The sequence below is a fragment of the Chenopodium quinoa genome, unplaced genomic scaffold (genome assembly GCF_001683475.1).
Source record: "Chenopodium quinoa cultivar QQ74 unplaced genomic scaffold, ASM168347v1, whole genome shotgun sequence".
NCBI classification, from domain to species: domain Eukaryota; kingdom Viridiplantae; phylum Streptophyta; class Magnoliopsida; order Caryophyllales; family Amaranthaceae; genus Chenopodium; species Chenopodium quinoa.
The window spans coordinates 2,175,416-2,195,374 of record NW_018742684.1 but is presented as its reverse complement, the minus strand read 5'-3'; the positions used below and the strand labels follow the sequence as shown (position 1 = coordinate 2,195,374).

The window sequence follows — 19,959 nt, the reverse complement described above, 5'->3', positions numbered from 1 at the left end:
AGAACAAGTTGTAATACTGCAGCAGAAATATGCGCACCTAGCGGCTGGAGCATTAGATGATCTACGACTAGTTAGTTGTTATAAAGGATGCGATAAAAAGATTATAAATATCATGTATTGACACCCAATTATTAGTTTCACCAGCCATTCGATAGCTACCAACATCCATAGATAACAGAGAAAGATCTTAATTGGCGTGACTGTGTGAGGGAGCATCAGCATGCAGATTGGTCTGCAAGAGTGCAAGACCCTTCTCATAGTCATTCAAAGCGCTAGATGAAAAAACTAAACCTACCAATTCAGGGTATTTCATGGAAGAGAAATTCTGACTTTCTGGTGCTGAATGATAGCAGATGGTGTTTCTATACCACATACTGGCAGAGTGGCAGATATACATGTCAGATAAGGATTGATGGCCGAGCAGGAACAAAAACTTTTAACATATGCGTAAATGGCATTAAACAAATATTCAAAGGGGGTGGAATGCTAGAAAAAAAGAGCCATTGAATAAAGTGGAAAGTATATCATATATGTGACCAACAAAAGCTTACAAGAATTTACTCGTCTAATAGCCACAGCAGACATATTAGTTCATGCTACATGAGCTGAAACAGTTGGATTACGAAACAATAAAGAAAAAAACCAGTGAAACTCAGCATCAATAAACTACTTCCAGACCAGAGTAAACAGCAGTTAAAATGAAGACAATGAAAAAGAACATTCACGAAAATCAGTTGATATATTATTTCATCAGTAGTTTGCTTCCAATTAAACACATACACAATGTTGTCATAGGTGTGACCGTGTGACACAATCTCAGTTGAACAAAATACAATCATTAATATTATGAAAGACCTGAATGATGGGAAACAGGTCGGTCAATTATCCAATCAATATATTGTGAAGCTTAATCTTTACCTGACAAGGAAAATCAAAAGCGTTATTTCAATTACTATATAATCTCTTAAATCCGTGGTGCCATCGTCTTTGATTGTTGCTAAAGCAGAAGCAACTTAAATTCTTCAGCTCCCAGTTAACAATCAAGTTTTCTATCTTGAGGCCATCCAAATTCTTCTAATAAAGCCAATACGACTCCATTTGTCCAGCCAAATCCAGTCTGCAAGTAAAATTAATATATATTAGTGTGAAACCAATAAATTGCTCTATAATCTGCTCTTTTTTTTCATTCCAAAAAATTTAAGAAAATTTCATCAAAAATTGTAATATCAGTTTCCAGTAGCGAATCTATCATTTTATATAAGTGGGCTCAAATTAAGTTAAAATTAAATACATTGTATATATTTTGACATATATAATTATGTATATTAATAGATTAATCAAATTTTACATCACTTTCCTCATAGTATATAATTATGTGTTAAATAACCTATTATAATAGGGTCAATTGAACCTATTACATTAAACATATACTGTCTTGGTTGTTGCCTAATATTGTCTTTACATGATATTATTAATGAGTTACAAATTCTTATATAAACATATACCTGTGGTATGTATTCACCACCGCCTCCAATGTCTCCGCATTTATCTACATCATATTTTTCATGCATTTCCCCAGTTGTCTTGTAGCTTGCATAGTTGGTCTTAATCCACTTGATTGCTATATCTTCTGCCATCAAATACGCTTCCTTGGAGCCAGACTTTGCAAGAGCTTCAATAATGATATGTTGCATAGGAGCCCATCCATTAGGATAATCCCTAGTTATGCAATCTCTATAAAATCAGTATATTTCTTAAACATGCAAACATTTCCATAGAAATGAGAGTATGAAGGAGGGTGAGAGGCAAATAACCATTGTTGTCCAGAATTTGTCAAAGAAGTGGCAATTCCATAAGGACGAACCATGCCTGAACTTGCAAGACTTTTCATAACCTTTTCTGCCAAGAAAGCTTGAAAATACAAATGTTATTTAAATTATATTATTGAAATTGTAATTCATTCATCAAATATAACACTACTATAAGTTGACTTAAGATGTAATTCCATGATTAGATATTGCAGCTCGTATCCTTTTTTTTTCAAAGGCATTCAATAGCACCTTGATTAAACCAAAAGATTTATAATTTTTTTTTTTTTTTTTTTTTTGAAACCCTAAGGATATATTAATAAAAACAGTCTGACCAGGACAGAGTATCAGATGTTACGAACAGCAATAACGGCAATACAAAACAGCATCACATTATTTTCTTAGGTGATCTTAATTCCGTAACATAAATAAAAAATGCATGGTGCATCACTCAGCAGAGTTTGGCTCATGTAAAAAACTAATTTTCACGTCTTTTTTGCTTATAGCAAAGATACACCCAAGTAAAGTTGCCAGAACAAGCAAAAGTTATACAAGTAACATGGAGCAAAATTAAATACCTGAATCAAACGGCTTGATCCATAAGGGAATAAAGTTTGAAGCAAATAAATGCTGATTCTGGTGAGAAGCTTCCCATGTTTGATCATCCTGTAAGTGTAACAAAAAAGTTAACAGGTTACAAGACTGATAGTAATTGTGACCAGAGGATGAAACTTAGATTTACAAGCACATATCACCTTGCAAGTGATCCAGCAGTCAAGCCATTGGCTCATTTTTTCATTCCAGAAGATAGAGTTGAACGCTTTCTCTCTTGATTGAGAAGCTTCGAGAAATTGTGCAGCTATGTTGTTTTGTCCAGTGACTTTTGCAAAGTATGCTATATCAAGCTCCATCTGAGGCCAAAAAGTAAAGTAAAATTTTTCATTCCATGAGATGAACCACCAAGTGATTCTCAAGATATGGGCTTATTACATACCTTGAGTATGTATGCATTCAAATCAACAGGCAGTATCGTGGTTGTGGTCAGTGTTGTTAGATCAGAAGAATTCCTGCAAAATAAAATAATTTCTTCATGCACCCACATGACAAAAAAAAAAATGCACTTGTAAATCAAAAAAGAACATGAACTCCAGAAAGCAGATTATGCTTTGATACTTTCCAATATTACAGACCAAAGCAAGTCCCATTAGTGATATACACCTTTCTTTTTATGAAAAAAAAAAGGTGTGATTTCACTCAAATACACATTGGAAAAGAGAACACTCTATCTCAGAACTCAAATATGCTTGAACAAAGTGTGATTTCCCCTGAATGCTGCTTATCAGCCATTGCTCTATGACTCCTATCTAATACAAACTCTGGAGGTACAGGGAACAAGAAAACCAGGAGCCATTACTTATATGACATCTAAAAAGGTAGATAAAGTTATCAATTTGAGATTTTGAGCCTTGAATATCCATGAGAAGCTGGATGATTAAGCAGATAATAGATTGATAACCATGGCATATACAACATTGCAAACTGAAGATGATTGTTCTTAAACTTGAACCCAAGCAAGCTAATTTTACCTCATCCACCTTGTACTAAAATCCCATCCAGATTCAGCAGTTGAAGCCACCTCACGATAAAGCTTTTGTTTGTCAGCTGCATCAGACAGTGTTGAAGCAGTTTCCTTGTCCTGCAAAAGCAACAGAGTAATATGTATGTTTGCTGTGCAGCACTGCAGCTCTTACTCTTGGGTTGCAAAGTGAAAAATGAACATACCGTAGTTGAAGATTCTGGCCTTGGTTTATTCCACGTGGCATAATATCTACTCAAATTGTGACTGCAACCTTTAGAATCATGAATTGTGACCTTATGTATTCCTATCAAAACAAATTTTGATTTAATGATACAACAGTAAAATCAGTATAAATGAAGTTATCGGAAATGCTGAGGATAAAAGACACAGAAAGGTGCAAAAAATGACACCTGAATTCCAAAATTCGTGTTCTTTGATTAGAGCAGGAAGAGCCTTCTTAATCAAGTTTTTGTCCCCAGTTCTTTGGTAGATCGCATGTATCATCGAACTCAATAGAGGAGGTTGACTGTAGAAAAAAAAACAACTTTAGATGCTTCACAGTTAATTAGCAGCTGCCTGCATAGCTTGAATTACATATTTGGCTGCCTAAGATTGAAGGTCAACAATTAAGAGTTTAACCAGATGAATCTCTGCACCCATCTCACCTTCTCTAAACTATCATAAACAGTTACTAAAGATCTAGAATCACATTCCCTCCATCCACGAAACTGTCCTCAATATTATTTTGGTTTATCTGATTACAATGTCCAATTTCTTTAGCAAATGCATATTCACTTAATCATACACACTTTTTGTATTCCAACTCATATCATTTACAAAAGTTAGCCAGGACAAAATTCTTTGGGTGAATTTCAATAAGCGTGTTATCAGATACTAATGTATAGTCCAATGAAGCCCAAATTTCAATGAGAGTGTTCAAAAATATTCAAGATGCCATGTACAGAGAAAAATATATTAAGAAAAATTACAATGAGAAACAACAAAAGTCAATATAAGCACAAAGGCATGAGTTTTGTTCCATTGTAGGCTTGTGTAACTGCTTCCTAATGATGTGGAAGGACAACTTCATCAGATGCTTCAAATCTCAATAAAAGATTATAGCTGCTTAATAATCTCCTCTAGGCAAGTGAAACTTCTTTCAAAATTTGTTACTTCTAAACCTTAAACTATATGTCAACAACTTAATCTCTCACAATTCCATGGAAGTGAAACTCCAATATAATCCTTGGAAATTATGGCAAGTGTGAATTCCTAGTTTCTATACATAACCAAACGACCATAGAGAAAGACACTATCACTCACAGCCACATTAATATTTAATACAACCTCTTAATCGTGATTTCACTAATGTCAGATGCAATAATGATTTAACAGATATATAATGCATAAGTAAGTCACAGTCACCTTCGATTTGTGTAATATGCTCTAGCACCATTAAGCACATAGCCATACTTCTCAACAAAATATATGAGGTTAGTCACAATAGCAGTTGCAGTCTTGTGCATGTGACTAGCTAGCAAACCCCTGCACAATGAAGATATAAATACCATAAGAAGTTTTGCCAGCAGCAAATCATTATTGTAAACTAACATGTCAAAATGTCATGCAGACTCTTTTACAGTATAATTCTCTATTTTTCTGATTAGAATTGAGAACTGAAGGACCTCAAGCAGGTTGGTAAAAAAAAGGAGAGATCGGGGGCACATATAATTTAAGTCCTGATAAGTCTACCCTTCAACGATATGGAGAATGAGAGATATAAGGTCTACTACATCCAAACATAACATTCAATATTCTGGTAATTCTTCCACATATTGCTTCTGCCAATTCAGTAATCCAGGTGCAAGATTCAAACTATTAGAATCAGATCAGCCCAGTTGTAGCTGAACAAAATATAGCATAACTACAGACAGACTGCACAACCTATTTTTTTTTTATATATATATAATATTATTTTTTGAATTTATTATAGGTAGCTTAACCATGGTACGCTATCTTTAATCATCCTTGTATCAAAACAAAAACAGAAATGACATGATCATTTTCAAGATGACGAAATCATGCTTAATATTCAAAGCTATATGACTTCAAACAAGTGTCCATGATCCAATCTACACATATATAATTATAATAATAAATCAGTTGTTCAATGCTTCAGCATCAACAATAGCTTTTCAAATTGGTGAAAACTAAGTTAAATCAAAGACTAATGTAGTCAACCTTCTAGCTGTTTTTTAAATCTTGAAAAATAGCATGTAGTACAATTCTTTCAATATAAATGATAAATTAATACATGAAAAATATAAAAGCATTTATCACTTTCAACACCAAACTAAAGGATATTGGTCAGTAAACATCAACATCAAACCACACAACATGTGTCCAAGAACCACTAAACCAACCAAAAACCAAGAAAATATGCAATCCACAATAATTAAATTAATATTCTCAAACATTTCAATACAATGGTTACACTTTATACCATTATTTCCAAACGATTTTGAAATAATGGTTGCACTTGTGTTCATTATTTAGAAACGAAGGGAGTATTGTATCAAGAATCAAACCTGATAACCCAATAGGAATCCCAGTAGTAAACCTCCCTAAACCTTGAACCAGGAATAACACAAGGTTCAGGAATAGGAAGCAAAGTATGCAATTCAGGGTGCTTTTTAACATCAGGTGAAGCCTCTCTACTCAAATTCTTCCATAAAGCATGAACTTGCAAAGCCCAAGCTCTAACCTCAGGATTCTTCACTTTTGGTAAAAACCCATTTGGCTCAGCCACAAAATCAGCTGGTTTAACATAAATCAAATCATCCCCTGCACCATTAAAGTAATCTTGTATGAATTTTCGCAATACATCGGATGAAACGGCACCGTTTTGTGTTCTTGGTAGTTTAGCAAAGGCTTGTTGAGTAACAGAAAGATTAGATTTCAATGAGAAATCAATATAGAGCTTAGGATCAAAATTGTTGGGTCCAAATGTATTGAGGGCAGTTTCTTGAACTTGTTCTAGGAATGAAATGAGAGGAATTGTTGAAGTTACTGGCCCTGAATCAAGAACAGTGCATTTTTTTGTTTGTGGGTGTGACATGATTGACAAAATTAATAGAAATAATGAAAATATGATTGTAAAATTGCAATTTTTAACACAAATTTTAGTCATTTTGAGATAGAAAATTTGGGATTTGGGGGAGAATGAAAAATTGATTGGATGGTTTAAAACTAATTGAAATTAAAGATGGCATTTTTCAGACCGAAGACTACCAAGCAAGTCAAACAAAGTGGGGATGGAGAATTAAAAGTCAACACAGAAACAATTGATTAAAAACTCCCTCAAGAAACACTTTGAAAATTATTGGCCTATAAGATCTAATTTGAGTTGAGAAGATGATGAAAAGAAGTAAATTTATGGCAAAAAGTTGGATTCCCTAGTACAATAACCTTTTTTTTAATGTATATGAACAAAGACTGCGCCTTTGGTGTGGAACCTGATGCGTGATAATTAAAAGGAACAAAGGTTATGCCTTTGTTGTGGGGCTAAGTAATTGTACAAATATTGTTGCTTTTAGGCCAATCTATAAAACCGTAAACTTTGGCTTGCTTTCATTGATCTCATAAGCTGAATATTTATAGTACAAGTCTATTAGATTCCTAAGCCTACACAAAATCATGTACTGCTAGCTTAGGGAAAAAAAAGATAATCAAGAAAATAAATATTATCCTAGTAAATCTAAATATTCACCAAATCTTAGAATATTTCCTAAACATATCTTAATACCCCCTCAAGTTGGAGCATGAGATTCGTAAATGCCCAACTTGGAAAGAAGATAGTCAAACTGAGCCTTGCCGAGAACTTAGTGAATATATCCGCCAATTGATCTTTAGTAGACACATGTACTGTCAACGAGCGTCAAGTGAGGGGACATGCCGCCCAATCTTAGTCACACCACCCCTCAAAACTGAGCTCACTATCTGAGCGCAACAATATGCCTTTGCCGAGAGATCCTTTGAGATAGCGAACAACTTTCAAGGTTGCCTCCCATTGTTTTATGTGTGGTTCTTGCATGAACTGTGATAGAATGTGAATTGAGTAGGCAAGATCTGGTCGAGTGACCGCGAGATATATAACCGTCCCACGAGACGACGATAAGCTTCTGGATTCTATAGAATCGCCACTGGCAGAAATATATATTATCCTAGTAAATCTAAATATTCACCAAATCTTAGGATATTTCCCAAACATATCTTAATACAATCATATGTCAAATTAAGCCTAAACATCGTAACACTTTAGAGTAAAGCCCGTAAGGAAAAAAAAGAGGAAAAAAAACAATTATATGCTGAAAAAGAATTACATTTATAAACTAAATAATACGAGAATATATTTTTTACTTATATCGACTTTAAGGGTTTTTTTTTTTTCTTTTATTTTATATGTATCCGTAACCTTTAAAAGCCAAATTCAAGGGTGAAGGTAGCCGATTTTTTGCTTTTTCCTTAGGAACAGTGTAGTGACGGTTCTGCCCTTACTTACTGCCTATTTTTTTTGCTGAATTCCCTTATGAACAGTGTTTTGATTTTTTTGTTTCTGATTATCTGATAATATGTTTTTCGTTATTTTTTGTTTAAAAGCAGAAAACAGGTTGCACGTGGAGCTGTTTGTTCATGTATGCGATGAGCTGTACACATCATCCTAAATCCTAATCCTAAACAGAGAGGCGTTAAGTGGATTGTTATGGAGAGGGGATACATTAAGTGGATTGTTATGGAGGGGATCTAATTGTTATAGTTAATGTAGTTATTTGTTATTGTACTTCTTAATTTTGGATTATTATAGCACCTTGTAATAAGAAATTTGTAGCTGATTGTTAATGAACTTTGGTGGTTTTGAATTCGTACTTTGAATACTGTTACTTTAAAATTTCAGATTGTGTTAGGTTGTTAATTTGCTAATTTTGGATTATTATAACACCTTGTAATGAGAAATTGTGGCTGATTGCTAATGAACTCTGGTGGTTTTGAATTCGCAGTTTAAATATTGTTGTGCTAAACTTTCAGGTTGTGTTGGGTTGTTAATCTAATTATTTGTTGTTGTGCTTGTTAATTTTGAATTATTATATCACATTGCAATGAGAAATAATGACTGGTATAAAATAAATTCTTTTGGTTTTGAATTCATAGTAGTTTTGATTAATGATGTTGTTATGTTGTTAATTTGGGTATTTTGCAAGACTTGAGCCTTGAATTAGTTGTGGTAATTTGCAGGACTTTCAATTAGCGGTAACTTTTGTTTACAGTGGTTATTTTATGAATTAGTCAGGAAATTATTTACTTAAGTTTTATTTAAAATGTGATTGGAATATGGTTTGAAAGTAGATGGTGGATTTATGGTGATTGTTAGTGTGAACTTTGCTGAACTACGTGGGTTGCAGTGTATTGCCTGTTGGTTAAAAGGTTGTTACTTGGATATTACAGTGATCATCTTAGCTCACTCTATTGCTCAGGGGATTTAAGGGTGTGTGCGCATGCTGCTCAAAGCTGTGTTTGACGGTGTGGGTAATGATGCCTAACACCTCTTAAAGCATTCTTTGGCTCTCAGGTTTAGGTGTTTAACTCAGGACTATATAAATGGTCTTGTAGTGTTATTTTTAATCAGCAAAATAGAGGCAGTTGAGCTTGAAACACAGAAAGAGTTGAATAGGAATAGGTGAGGAACTTAATTAGCTTATCTTAATTAGGTAGCTTTCTGGTGTAAATTCCATGAAATCTACATGAATTAATATATGATCGTCTTCATTTGTATGCATGATTGCAGTTGATTGTATTACCAAAATATTGTACTAAACCTTGGGAAAATAACATTGGACATTATACATAAAGATCATGACAAAGCTGTTGATAATTCATAGATTGTACTATGTGGATTTATAACATTGTTCCTTGGTTAGCCTGATGGGAGTAATTTTGAGGCTGAACTTATTGCAGTGACACTTTTAGATTGTTTTTCATGTTTTGATGTTGAAATAGTGTTATTAACAGTTTTAGTTCTATCATTTGAAGAGAGTGGTTGCTAAAAAAACAAAATTTTGTTTACTCATGGTCATAATACAGTGAAGGGGAAATGAAAGGGAAGACGAGGTTAGATAGTGTGGTATTATGAGCTAATTAGTTTAAGTGTTTGTGTTGGGATTTAGTGTGGTTTAATATTATTAGGTTGGTTGATTGGGTGTTTAGGATAAAATGCTACGTTTGTGGTTGAATATGGATAAAATAAAATTTTGGCTCTAGATTAATTGGTTGTTTGTTGATGCTTTGCTGTTAATGCCTGCGGATGGTGATTAATAATGATGGTATTTTGAGTGGTTAGTTTATTTTAGTTTTGATGGTTTTGTGTTGATTTCTGTTGTGAGGTGTAAACAAGTATTGATGATCATGGGTTGCTAAAAAGAATATAATCAAGATGAGGCCTGGATTAGATAACGTAGTATTATGATCTAATAAGTTTGAGTGTTTGTGTTAGGATTTATTGTGTCTTTATCTAATTAGCTTGGTTTGGCAGATGTTTAGGATAAAGTGTTATTATTGTGACTAACAATGGATATAATAGATTTTTGGCTTTAGAGTAATGGATGTTTGTTGATGGTTTCGTGTTAATGCCCATGGATAGTGATTACTGGTGCTGGTATTTTTATTGATCTGTTAATTTTGGTTCTGATGATTTTGTTCTGATTTCTGATGCAGGTTGTAAACAAGTGTTGCTGATTGCTGTGCTAGCTGTAAAATTTGTTGTGAGTGCTCATTTTCATATGTTAGTTTTAAAGTTTTAATGTTATTGGGAGATGTCTGTTTGGTATGCTATTGTTTGGTTTATGCATGTGTTGCCATGATCGAGTGTGCTGCTGCTGTATGTTATTGTTTTGCGCTGCTATTATGCTTGCTTCGTATGTGTGTTTGCCTTTCAGAGTTTGTTGTATGGTGGAACTGTGCTATTTGGTGCTTTAAGGGTGTTTTCTGTCTGTTGTTGGTTTAGATTATATTTTAGCTAGCTTTAAAGTTGTGGTGTGGTGACATTAGCAATAGCTTTGGTCATGGATTAATTACATTTGTAGGGTTTGGTAGGGTGTTATGAGTGGTAGGCTGGTTCCGTGACCAGCTGTCGTTGTGCGCTGTAGCTGCTTAGGTTCTGATGGTCTAAATTGGTTATGCACACAGGTAATGAGGCCAGAAACGTTGAAAGTGACCATTTCGTTTCAGTGCTTGCTGAACCAGGTTATTGGATTCCTGAAGCTGGCAGCTCCTACTTATAGCTTGACTGGCATCACTGGGAATGCTGTTACCCTTACTCTGGTTACTGACTGTGATCTTTCCCCTTATATTTTTGAGGGTGGGCCTGCTGTCACCCTTGATGCCTCTCGGGAATTTGCTGCTGAACAAGCTACCCGGTTTTTGCGAGCAGAGTATGGATTGCAGATACATGATCTAAGTTCAGAAGCCAAGTATAGGCTTGATCTATGTGCTTTCCTTTATGAGATGAAGCGTATAGCTATTGATTCATTGAACAAGCCTAAGCCTCCGGAGAAGAACAGGTGGCCTGTCCCACCAGTTAGGCCACATGGTGACAAATACATATGCATTGACTACATTGATGTGCTGCGTGTAGTTGTTGTTGCAACTAAGGCAAGGGTTTCTGTAATTGAAGTGGCTGAACTTGCTACAACAAAGTGGGTTGCTTGGTTGACAGTTTATCCTCCTGGTAGCATTGATATGGAGTGTATTTACAGCCAGGTGATGAGTAGTTGCAAGGCTGCAAAGCAAGATGCTGCAAAACGAGCTATTCAGTTCTTGCGCATCTGTTACAATGTAGACATAATTGATTTGAACCATGGAAAGGGAGTGTATTCTGGTATAAAGTGTGCATTGTCTAGGGAAAGCTACATGTCTGTTAGGGAGCGTATCATTGGGAAGCAAGGAGATCTGCATTTAGCTCCGTACATTGTGGGGATAATTGCTTAACCCCCCGTTCTGGTTATCATAAGATCCCAACTCCTGCATTACCTCCAGCAGCTCCTCGTAAGCCTAAGGCATCATCTTCGTTTGGTGAGCATGCTGTTCAACGTTCTGTTCCAGTTCTGGATGGTCTGTTTGTTTCAGTACCTGAGAACCTAGAAGCTGTATTTAAGCGTAGGAAGATGTAGTTTGATTTAGCAAGTTTTGGGTAACTTGGTTGGGGCTTAGTGGTCTTTTGGTTTATCAGTATCAGCTTCTTGTGTATTATTTTGGCTTATAGCTTATTGTTGCTGATTTAGGTTGGAGTTGTTATTGTCTTTCTTGTAGTGTTGTGCCATGATATGTAATGTTTAACTTTAGACATAACCATTTAATGGTGTGTACTTTTGCTGGTCTGAATGGAATGAATTATGAAATGGCCCTCTTTCTGGTTATATTTTTGTGTTTGCTACTCAATATTATTAGCCTCCATTTGTTTGTTATTTTACAGTATGTGTATTTATTTTCATAACTTCAGCCTATCATGTGGTGCAGCATACAGGATTCAGTTAGTTTGTATCGTTCCAAGTTACTGGCTTAATCACTTCTAATATATGGGTATGTGCTTAGCATGTTTTAAGGTAGATAATTATTTTGAAATAGTTTGATAGGGAGCTGTACTTTTGTTTAGAAGATAGGATGATTTTTTGGAAGCAACCATTGCAATGTATATTGTTGGTCCTAATGTAATGCACGGGCACATTACAGATGCTTTTAAAGATGGTCGAAATAGTATGAGGCAGCGTTCTAGCAAACGATCACGTGCTATTAGTGCACTTTTAGAGCCAGATAAAAACAGGTTGGGTTTGGTTATTAGTAATGTGCCTATTGCTGTCATTTGTTTGTATATTCATGGGTTATGCTTGTGAATTTAGTGAGGTAGCTGGTGGTGGTGCAAGACAGGCAGGTAGGGGCAGTGGTGGGACTAAGGCATAAGGGTTGGCACCAATGCAAAAAGAACATGTAACATTGGTGGTCAAGCTAATGGAGGGTCAGGGGCAAAGTCTAACTACACTTCTGTGGAGTTGGATGGTAAGTATGTTTTTTCTTTTTGAAAGAAAGTATGTTTATAGTTGCTTAGTAAACTGGAAAGCATATGCTCAGTATGTGAGGAGCCAAGAAAAGGACTTTACATATTAGAAGAGAGGTTTGTTTGCAGGAACTAATAGATTATTGTCTAGGAGATTTCACTGCACTGTGAAATGTTGATCTTAATGCTTTGTTAGGGTTACTTACAGAATCATTTGGAACCAGTGGGGATTATGTGAGGCAGCGTTCTACTAAACGTTCACGTGCTTTTGGGCCTCTTCAGGCTGCGGATAAAATCAGGTTGATTTAGGTTTGTTATAGTACAGTTTTTGTGTTGGTTGTGTACATGATAATAGCTTATTTTGTAAATAACGTGCTGTTATTAAAAGCCATGCTAAGCAATCACAAGTGCTCAGCAAACAGAATAAGAGAGAGCCAAGTAAAGCTCATAAACCAAAGCATCCTCAAAAAGACAGTAAGCATGATGTTCTTGTAATAGTTTTGAATTTGCCATGAACTCTTTGTTGTGTTTAACGTAATTTTGAAAACAGAGGGAGTGATAATAGCTGTCACTTATTTAGAGCGGATAGATGGACTTTCAAAAGACAATTCGATTAGGTTGGGATAGCTCTATATCCTCTTTTTCTTTTTTTTAAAAAATATGTTATGGGATGCAGTTATGAGTTTTCCACTTTATACGTGTTTTTTGTGTTTAGTGAAGTTGGCGAAAGTAGTGCACAAGGTGCACGAAGGAATAGCAAAAAAAAAAACTCAGCCCAAGCCAAAAGTGCCTACAGCTCCTGTTCAAAAGAAGAAGAGTAAGCTTGCATTGGTTGCTTATTGTTTTTGCTTGTATATGTATATTGCACAGTTCTGAATGCTAACACAATATTTTTGCAGAAGAACCAGCTGCTGTTATTGGTCAGCCCTTGCCACTGGCTCCTTTACAATTGGAGAATGCACATTATTGTATAAAGTGCAGGGCTAAAAAGTTCTAGTATGAATGGCTCCATTTTTGTTGTGGAAATGGAAGTATTCAGATTGCTGTGAATGCCTTGCCTATTGAACTGTATCGGCTCTTTACATCGCAGGATGAGGATGCAATACATTTTAGGAAGTATTCTCGCATGTATAATAATTTATTTGCATTTTGCTCTCTTGGTGGCAAATATAATGCAAAGATTGAGAAAGGAATCTATGTTTTCTTACTGCATGGTCAGATTTATCACAACTTGCCTGATTTGTTACCAGAAGATGAGAAGCCTAAATACTTGCAATTATATTTTTATGATGCACAGTTTGAGGCTAAACATAGGACAAAGACTTTTCCTGAGGTTAGAAGAGACATTGTTGAGATTTTGATGCGTGTCACAAATGCAAACCCATATGCTCGCTTCTTCAGGTCATTAAGAGAGCTCACCATAACTCATTCTACACAAATAGCCATTAATCAGAGCACTGTGTTAGATCAGCGAGTGTATAATGCACCATCAACTGACGAAGTAGCAGCTATATGGCCAGACAGTACGTCTTCCAGTGATTACAACAGTCCATATATTGTTGTGACAGGCAGGTCCAATGATCCTCATAGGATATATCATTATTATGGATGCTATGACCCGTTGCAATATCCTCTCCTGTTCCCATATGGTGAGTGTGGGTGGACTCAAGGTATGCGGAAGATTTATAAGAATTCACAGCAAGAAGCCTTGATGGACATTGATCCTATTGATTCTTGTGCTGTGCATTCAGCAGAGAGTTTTATAGAAGAAGAGGCTAAACGTGAGTTGTTAGTTGCAGGCATCTTTCTCCTTTAAATGCCTGGTTTTTAGTTGTAAATGCTATATATGGAGTTTAATTTGAAAGTTTGTTGGAATATACAGGTGCTACAAACTCATCAGGAACATCTAAGAGGCATATTTCTCCAAGGGAATATTATGCATACAAGCTGCAGATTAGGCCAGGCAACATGCTTCTTCGTGGAGGTAGATGCTTTCAGCAATACATTGTTGATATGTATGTAAAGATTGAAAACACTAGGCTTGATTTTTTCAGAAGAAATCAGCAAGCAATTCGAGCAGATCTGTATCAGGGTATTCTGGATACTGTTGAGGATGGTGAGAAAAATGCTAGCAATGTTGGGCGGCGTGTTATTCTACCACCAACTTTTATTGGTGGACCTCGCGATCTGAAGAAGCGATACTTAAATGCTATGGCTCTTGTGCAGCGATTTGGTAAGCCAGATCTCTTTGTCACAATGACATGTAATGCTAAATGGCCAGAGATAACGGCTGAGCTTTCCGAGGGAGAAGTTGCAGCTGATCGTCCAGATGTTATTGCCCGTGTTTTTAGATCAAAGTTAATTGCTTTGAAAAAACAAATAACAGAGGAAAGGGTCTTTGGGAAGGTGGCAGCCATGGTATATGTTGTTGAGTTCCAGAAAAGAGGCTTACCACATGCTCACTTTCTTATTATCTTAGATCATGGATATAAACTTACTGGTCCTTCGGATTATGATCGGTTTGTGAGTGCAGAAATCCCTGCAACTGATTCTCCAGAATTGCGCAAAATTGTTCTAAAGCACATGATGCATGGCCCTTGTGGTAATTTACACCCTAACTGTGGGTGCATGAAAAAACAGGTTGGAGATGATGTTGTCTGCAAATACAATTACCCTAGATCTTATATCAAAGAAACCACAACCAATGAATATGGTTTCCCATTGTATAAAAGAAGGAATACAGGAGAACATGTACGGATACGTGGTGCTACTCTTGACAACAGATGGGTTATTCCTTATAATCCGTATTTATCAATGTTGTTTTACTGTCATTTGAATGTTGAAGTGTGTTCCACTATTCAAGCAGTGAAGTACCTTTATAAATATGTTTACAAGGGTCATGACAGGGTCTCTTTTAATATTGGTGAAGGAAACAATCAGGGTATTGATGAGATTGATAATTTTCAGGCTGGCAGATGGGTTTCTCCATGTGAAGCAGCTTGGAGAATATTTGGTTTTGACCTGTTTGAGATGACTCCATCTGTTATGGTATTACCGGTACACTTACCTAATATGCAGACAATTTACCTCAGATCTAATGAAGATCTTGAATCAGTGGTTCAGAATGAGAAAAGGAGCCAAACTGCTCTGACAGAATTTTTTAGGCTAAATGCGCACATTAATGGGGGCACAGGTCTGCGATATACTGAAGTTGTTTCAGATTATAGGTGGGATGGCAGCAAAAAGACATGGATTAAAAGAAGTTACAAAAAAAAAATGTTGGGAGAATGGCTTTTGTGGTTCCTGGAGAAGGGGAACGGTTCTTCTTGCGGTTGTTGCTTAGTAAGATTATTAGTCCTACGTCGTTTGAGCATTTGAGAACTATTAGTGGAGTTTTGTATCCTACTTTTCAAGATGCTGCAATTAGACACGGTTTATTTCAAGAGGACAATGCCACTACTGCTTGCTTGGAAGAAGCAGCAGAAGCACAAATGCCTTCAGCAATGCGCCAGCTATTTGCAACACTGCTTATATTTTGCCAGCCAAGTAATCCAGTTGCACTTTGGGATCGCTTTTATAGTTCTTTGTCTGAAGGTTTCAACTATAAGTATCCAAACTGTCAATCTAAGGTCAAGAATTTAACTGTGAGGGAGGTTGAAAGTGGTTTAGTAGCCATGGGCAAGTCATTGGAGAACTTTGGGCTAGGTCATTTGATAGAGGAAACAGATGATAGAATCCGTGTAACAAAAGATATTGAAGATGCTTTAGATGCACCAATCCCTCCAGAGTGCCTTGATTGTCGAAGCAAGTTAAATGAGGCTCAGGCAAGTGCATTTAACAGCATTCTGAGTCATATTGAAGATGGCAAACCTGGATGTTTTTTTGTGGATGGCCCAGGTGGGACTGGAAAAACGTTTTTGTATAATTCTATGTATGCTGAGGTTCGTTTGTCAGGGAAAATAGTGCTGCCAACAGAAACATCAGGAATAGCAGCTTCTAACATTCCTTCTGGGAGGACAGCACACTCTAGATTTAAAATACCTTTAGATTCTGACTTATCTATTGCCTGTGATGTTCCAAACAAGGGAGCTTAGCTGCTTTAATCAAAGAAGCTGCTCTTATCATTTGGGATGAAGCTTCTATGGTGCGTAGAGAAAATATTGAGTCTTTAGATTTGTTGTTGCGTGATCTTTGTAATCCTGATATGCCTTTTGGTGGAAAAGTGGTTGGTTTTTGGGGGGGATTTTAGACAGGTTTTACCTATTTTGCCTCGTAAAACTCAAAGAGAAGCTGTAGGGGTGAGTGTGGTCAGTTCTCACATATGGCCCCTTTTGATTAAGTTTCGATTAACAGAAAACATTCGAGCCAAAGAAGACCCTATGTATGCATCATTCTTGCTGTCTCTTGGCAATGGACAGTTACAGTCACCTGAAAATTCTTATGTTCAGCTCCCAGAGCATATTATCAAATACTGTGCTCCTGATGAAAACCCTGTTTCTACATTGGCTGCAACAATATTCCCTGAAATTAATGTCCCAGGGGTTGATAGCAGCATATTTAATGAAAGAGCAATCATCACACCCATGAATGAAGATGTAGATGCCATAAATGAACACATGATTGGCATGTTTCCTGGTGTACCTACTACATATGTGAGTTTTGACTCAGTTCTTGATGATAACTGCACAATATATCCTACTGAGTTTCTAAATTCACTCTGTCCGGGGGAAATGAGTCCTCACAAGCTTGAGCTGAAAATAGGCAGTCCTGTTATATTATTGCGCAATTTAGCACCATCTAAGGGCATGTGCAATGGAACTCGTCTTATTTGTAGAGGGTTTCTTCCTAATTCTATTGTATGTGAAATATCATCAGGCCATTATAAAGGCACGTTTTATTTTGTACCTCGAGTGAATTTGAGACCTTCGGCTTCTTCTAAGTATCCATTTCAGTTTGAGCGTAAGCAGTTCCCATTAAAATTAAGTTTTGCAATGACAGTAAACAAGTCTCAAGGCCAAACCTTGAATCGAGTGTTGGTGTATCTTCCATGCCCATGTTTCTCACATGGCCAATTATATGTTGCTCTTTCACGTGCTAAACGATCTGCTAAGGTTACTGTTTACATGCCTCAACCATCAGCTGCTATTCTTAAGTCAAGTGTTAAGAATATTGTGTCGTATGATGTTTTGCGGCTGGCAAATATTATATGAAGTTCGTTTTCCAGGTAACCTATTTGCATTGTTGTTACTGTCGAACATTTAGATGAAGTCAGTTTATTACGTTTTTTGTTATTATGTTTTAAGAACTAGCTTAAACTAACATTGTTATTTTGCAGCTACAATGAAGGCCATTTTGCAAAGGTGTCCTTGTTTTCTAAGACATCCATTCTGTGCAAGTTATATTTGCCATGCTCAGTGTTCTATTGAGAATATGTAAAGTATTTAAGACTTCCTCAATATAATAGGAAGAGTAAGCTATTTAGATAAAGGCAGGAAAGGAAGAAGGTGGTAGGCAGTTTTTTGTACAAATGCTTGTTGTGTTGGAGTTTAATTTAAATAAAGTGATCAATGGTATATCTAACTACCTTGCTTTAATACATTACTATTTGTTGGTACAATTTACATATAAATAGCGTGTTATATAATTAAAATAACCGGTTTGAGTTACATTTTAAGTGTGTTTAATTTAGAAATCATACAACAACAAGTAAAAAAAGGTGCATAAAAAAAGGTCACATCTTAAATAAAAGTTGTCACTTCATATGTCTACATAAAAGTCAAAGTCATGCTAAGCATATGTCTCAATACATTTTTTACAGCTAAGTAATTATGCTACTGCACAACTCGAAGTATAAGAAACCTACTTTTATATCCAGTGGACATTGCATAGCTCTATTCTTTTGGCCAATGAAAATGCTACAGCTATAATATTGAGCTAATTTTAAGGTTTTACTTGTTCTATTTAAAGATTACTTCTTTCATTTAGAACGTGCCCCTGAAATCTTCTTTATAGTTAAGCTTCTTTGCAGATTCTTCCCTCTGATATACAGCTGCTAAGGTCAGTGCATTAATGGTTGAATTCTTATGCTCTATAATTTCTTATTTATTGTTAATATGCATTTATTGGAATGCTGTGTTAGATTTCATTTGCTGTCATGTCTTAATCTATATTGTTGTTGGTCTGCCTATTGTAAATGTGGATGTCATTGTTAGATTTTGAGAATAATAGGTTTTACCTTGACTTTTAATATTAAATTCTATCAAATAGCATGTCATATTTAATGTGCTTTAGTATAGTTAAAAAGTTTGAGTATTGCCTGATATCTTGTCTATTGTAGAGTGCATACACTTATGATTTCCTCTATTTATTATGTTAAATATGCTATGCATTTTTTTAAAAAAATACTTCCTCTAGCAAGGCTCTCTTGGACATCAAATGTTACTATCTGATACTTATTAACATTGCATCCATGTTTTCTGTACAGGGATGACATGATAGTTGGTGTTAAATACTGGTTTTAGTATATCCCTCTGCTAGATTTTAGTTAGGATCTTTCGTAGAAAGCATGCTAATTTCCATGGTTAAAAATTAACTAACCTGTATAACTTGCAATCTTTAATGTGCTTTAGTATGGCTTATATTTTGTTGGCTATTATATAGTGTTTGTACTGCTGGTTGTGTATACTATGACAAGTGTGTTACAAACTTAGTTATTTAGCGCTTATTGTAACAGCATGTCGACTGAAATTAGAGTGCTATTGTCTTAGACTTTTGCAAACAACATGAATTTTTGGATTAATGATCAACTATAACAGATAGCTAATAATAGTGTTTTTTAAACATGACTCTATATTAGATGAAACCTCAATATGTTCCTTTGGACAAATTAACTCCCAAGACTAATAAATATAAGATCAAGGTTAAAGTCAAGGAAAAGTCACCTGCGAAATACCCAGGCACCAAAAAGGCTTTCCAGAAACTTGTCTTTGAAGATGACGAGGTATAATGATATAATGATACGGTTTCCAAATTAAGGATTATAATTAAATTCTATCGGATTTTATTGTTGCTGTATGTATAGGGTAACAAAATCAGGGACACATTATTTGATGATGAGATAGAAAATTTTGAACATATTTTAGAGCATGAGAAGGAGTACATCATAGCAGATGCACCAGTTAGGAACACTAATGCATTGTATCGCCACAAATAAGGTGACTACTACTTGTCATTTGGAGGTTCAACTGCAATTACATCATTGACTCCTAACACTGGTCCTGTTTTGCCAAAATACACTCCTATTGCTGAAGTTCCAGCCACAAGTAGTCCTGATGATCGCTTTGGTAAACTTTGCTTTGTGTATTTCTTTATCTCATGCAGTTATGTTTTGGAAATTTCATTAGCTTGGTGTTTTTATTACAGACATACTTGGAGTTGTTGTCTACTTGGAAGACACGAAAAAGAAGAAA

At 35.7% G+C, this 19,959-nt stretch overlaps 3 protein-coding genes across 3 annotated transcripts; 2 read left to right on the top strand and 1 right to left on the bottom strand.

The window, feature by feature from the left end:
- Positions 1 to 720: 720 nt before the first annotated feature.
- On the bottom strand, positions 721 to 6,989 carry LOC110722740 (probable trehalase). The gene is made up of 11 exons (XM_021902028.1): positions 5,976 to 6,989; positions 4,813 to 4,932; positions 3,798 to 3,913; positions 3,591 to 3,691; positions 3,395 to 3,504; positions 2,803 to 2,875; positions 2,564 to 2,719; positions 2,387 to 2,474; positions 1,815 to 1,911; positions 1,506 to 1,719; positions 721 to 1,117 (listed from the first exon to the last, which is right to left on the bottom strand). Exons 1-11 carry the CDS (start codon positions 6,575 to 6,577, stop codon positions 1,034 to 1,036), a joined length of 1,761 nt encoding a protein of 586 aa, XP_021757720.1. The 5' UTR covers positions 6,578 to 6,989; the 3' UTR covers positions 721 to 1,033.
- A 5,136-nt stretch (positions 6,990 to 12,125) lies between these two features.
- On the top strand, positions 12,126 to 16,584 carry LOC110722527. Its single transcript, XM_021901797.1, has 8 exons — positions 12,126 to 12,300; positions 12,687 to 12,789; positions 12,879 to 12,964; positions 13,206 to 13,307; positions 13,390 to 13,480; positions 13,523 to 14,271; positions 14,373 to 15,683; positions 15,803 to 16,584. The coding sequence occupies exons 1-8, from the start codon at positions 12,126 to 12,128 to the stop codon at positions 16,582 to 16,584; spliced, it is 3,399 nt and encodes a 1,132-aa protein (XP_021757489.1).
- Positions 16,585 to 16,631: 47 nt separating this feature from the next.
- Positions 16,632 to 19,703, top strand: LOC110722526. The gene is made up of 7 exons (XM_021901796.1): positions 16,632 to 16,715; positions 16,831 to 17,666; positions 17,826 to 17,850; positions 18,519 to 18,547; positions 18,975 to 18,987; positions 19,347 to 19,490; positions 19,572 to 19,703. Exons 1-7 carry the CDS (start codon positions 16,632 to 16,634, stop codon positions 19,701 to 19,703), a joined length of 1,263 nt encoding a protein of 420 aa, XP_021757488.1.
- The last annotated feature ends 256 nt before the right edge of the window (positions 19,704 to 19,959 follow it).